We start from the raw sequence: 1,536 nt of genomic DNA, 5'->3' as shown, positions 1-1,536 counted from the left end.
CTGCTTTCTATATGCTCTACAGAGCTAAAATTTTGCATAGATTAATCTTTCGTTATATGTAACAAAATTGGAGGGTTCCTTGGTCTCTAAAATAAACTTTGGTTTTTGGACCACCCTATTGGATACCTTATCATGCTTGTCACATAAGTCGAATTGAACGTGTCCAAAAAGTTTTCATTGGCTTTGCACTACGTCCCCTTTTTGTAATTTGGTTTCTCTTGTAACGTTGTTAGCATTGAATAAGATATCGATTATGATATTGCTCTCAAATCTTTTATCTTTAATGTTTTTCCATTACAGTTTAAAGAAATAAAGAATAAAACTACAACAATGAATTTATATAAAAGGTTACATTGTTGTTCCTAACAATTTTTATGTGAATACATACTTCCAATATGTAAGTAAGATCCTCATTAGACTGGTCTAATCGATCTACATTTTTCTCTAATGTCTACTGTTCAAATCTACATTTTTTCCAATCCCTTGTAAATAATTCTAATAAATATTGAGATTTACAGTCGCTGATTGCGAATTTCTGTTTTCCATATACATAAATAGCAGAGGAAACTAATTTTTTAATTTTGAAATTTGATAACTATTTTAAGTCAATATCCGAATGAGCGAAAAGTTTCAAATTCCTCAATGTTAAAGTCGAATGTTAAAACTTATCACTGAATACCATAATAATTTTCATTAAAAAAATCACTTAACCTAAATTGTCGTCAAGTTAAATATAGAAAATCACGATGAGCTGCGCTTTTGACAAGCGTTTTTTTTCACTGTCCCGAAAATAATTCACAAGGGATTTTGAAAACCAAAAATTGGATTTTTTGAACCAGTCTAATGTACACATAGACTTATGTACATAAAAAAACCAATTATAGTTTATTATATCCACTTGTATACACACACACACACCTATACTTACAATCAATGTGTAAATCACGCAAACCACACAAATGATGCCACTTATAACGTAAATGTTCACGCCTGTGACTAAAAAAAAGAATAACGAAAAGAAATATAATTAACGCTACATTAATTGTTCAGTCAACTAAAATAATAAGTGCAGTTTTAAAAATAAACAACAAAAAACATCTGTATTGAACATACATTTACCTTGATTAAATGCAATTGACGGCACATAGAGAATTATAGGCAGGAAAAATATCTGAAAAAAAAAAATGCTTGTAAATTAATTAAGTTCAAATGGCACTTTCTTTAAATAAAATCTTTACAAACCTCGTCCATTACAAACATAAATGAGGCTATGCTACGTACACTGGAACTGAAACGCAATTCCAAATACTAAAAATAAAAAAGAAACAATAAGAACTCTTTATACATAAATGATGAATAGGGAAAAACAACTTAATAACTATGCAGTTAGATTACACCGAACGGGTTGGAATGGTTGGCATATTTTCCACTTGAATTCAAAAAAAAAGACTTAAAAATATTAAAAAACAATCGTTTGAACTTGTGATTAGTGACACTGAAATTCATGATAATTTTACATACGGGTGTAAAAGCTCA

The 1,536-nt window shown here is 29.2% G+C and overlaps 1 protein-coding gene across 1 annotated transcript in view; it reads right to left on the bottom strand.

Moving 5' to 3' along the window:
- Positions 1–52: 52 nt before the first annotated feature.
- The window catches only part of LOC118742013 (sodium-coupled monocarboxylate transporter 1-like), a 2,744-nt gene continuing 1,260 nt past the window's right edge, over positions 53–1,536 (bottom strand). The window contains exons 2-4 of the mRNA XM_036473981.1: positions 1,243–1,308; positions 1,120–1,171; positions 53–996 (exon numbers count right to left, since the gene is read on the bottom strand). Of these exons, the coding sequence (XP_036329874.1) occupies positions 728–996; positions 1,120–1,171; positions 1,243–1,308 (387 nt within the window). The 3' untranslated portion in view covers positions 53–727. The remainder of the gene's footprint in view (positions 997–1,119; positions 1,172–1,242; positions 1,309–1,536) is intronic.

This window comes from Rhagoletis pomonella, unplaced genomic scaffold (genome assembly GCF_013731165.1).
Source record: "Rhagoletis pomonella isolate Grant_MI unplaced genomic scaffold, Rhpom_1.0 Rhpom_scaffold_00006, whole genome shotgun sequence".
Lineage (NCBI taxonomy): Eukaryota > Metazoa > Arthropoda > Insecta > Diptera > Tephritidae > Rhagoletis > Rhagoletis pomonella.
Note: the sequence above shows the minus strand (reverse complement) of the source record. Positions and strands in the feature narration are given on the sequence as shown.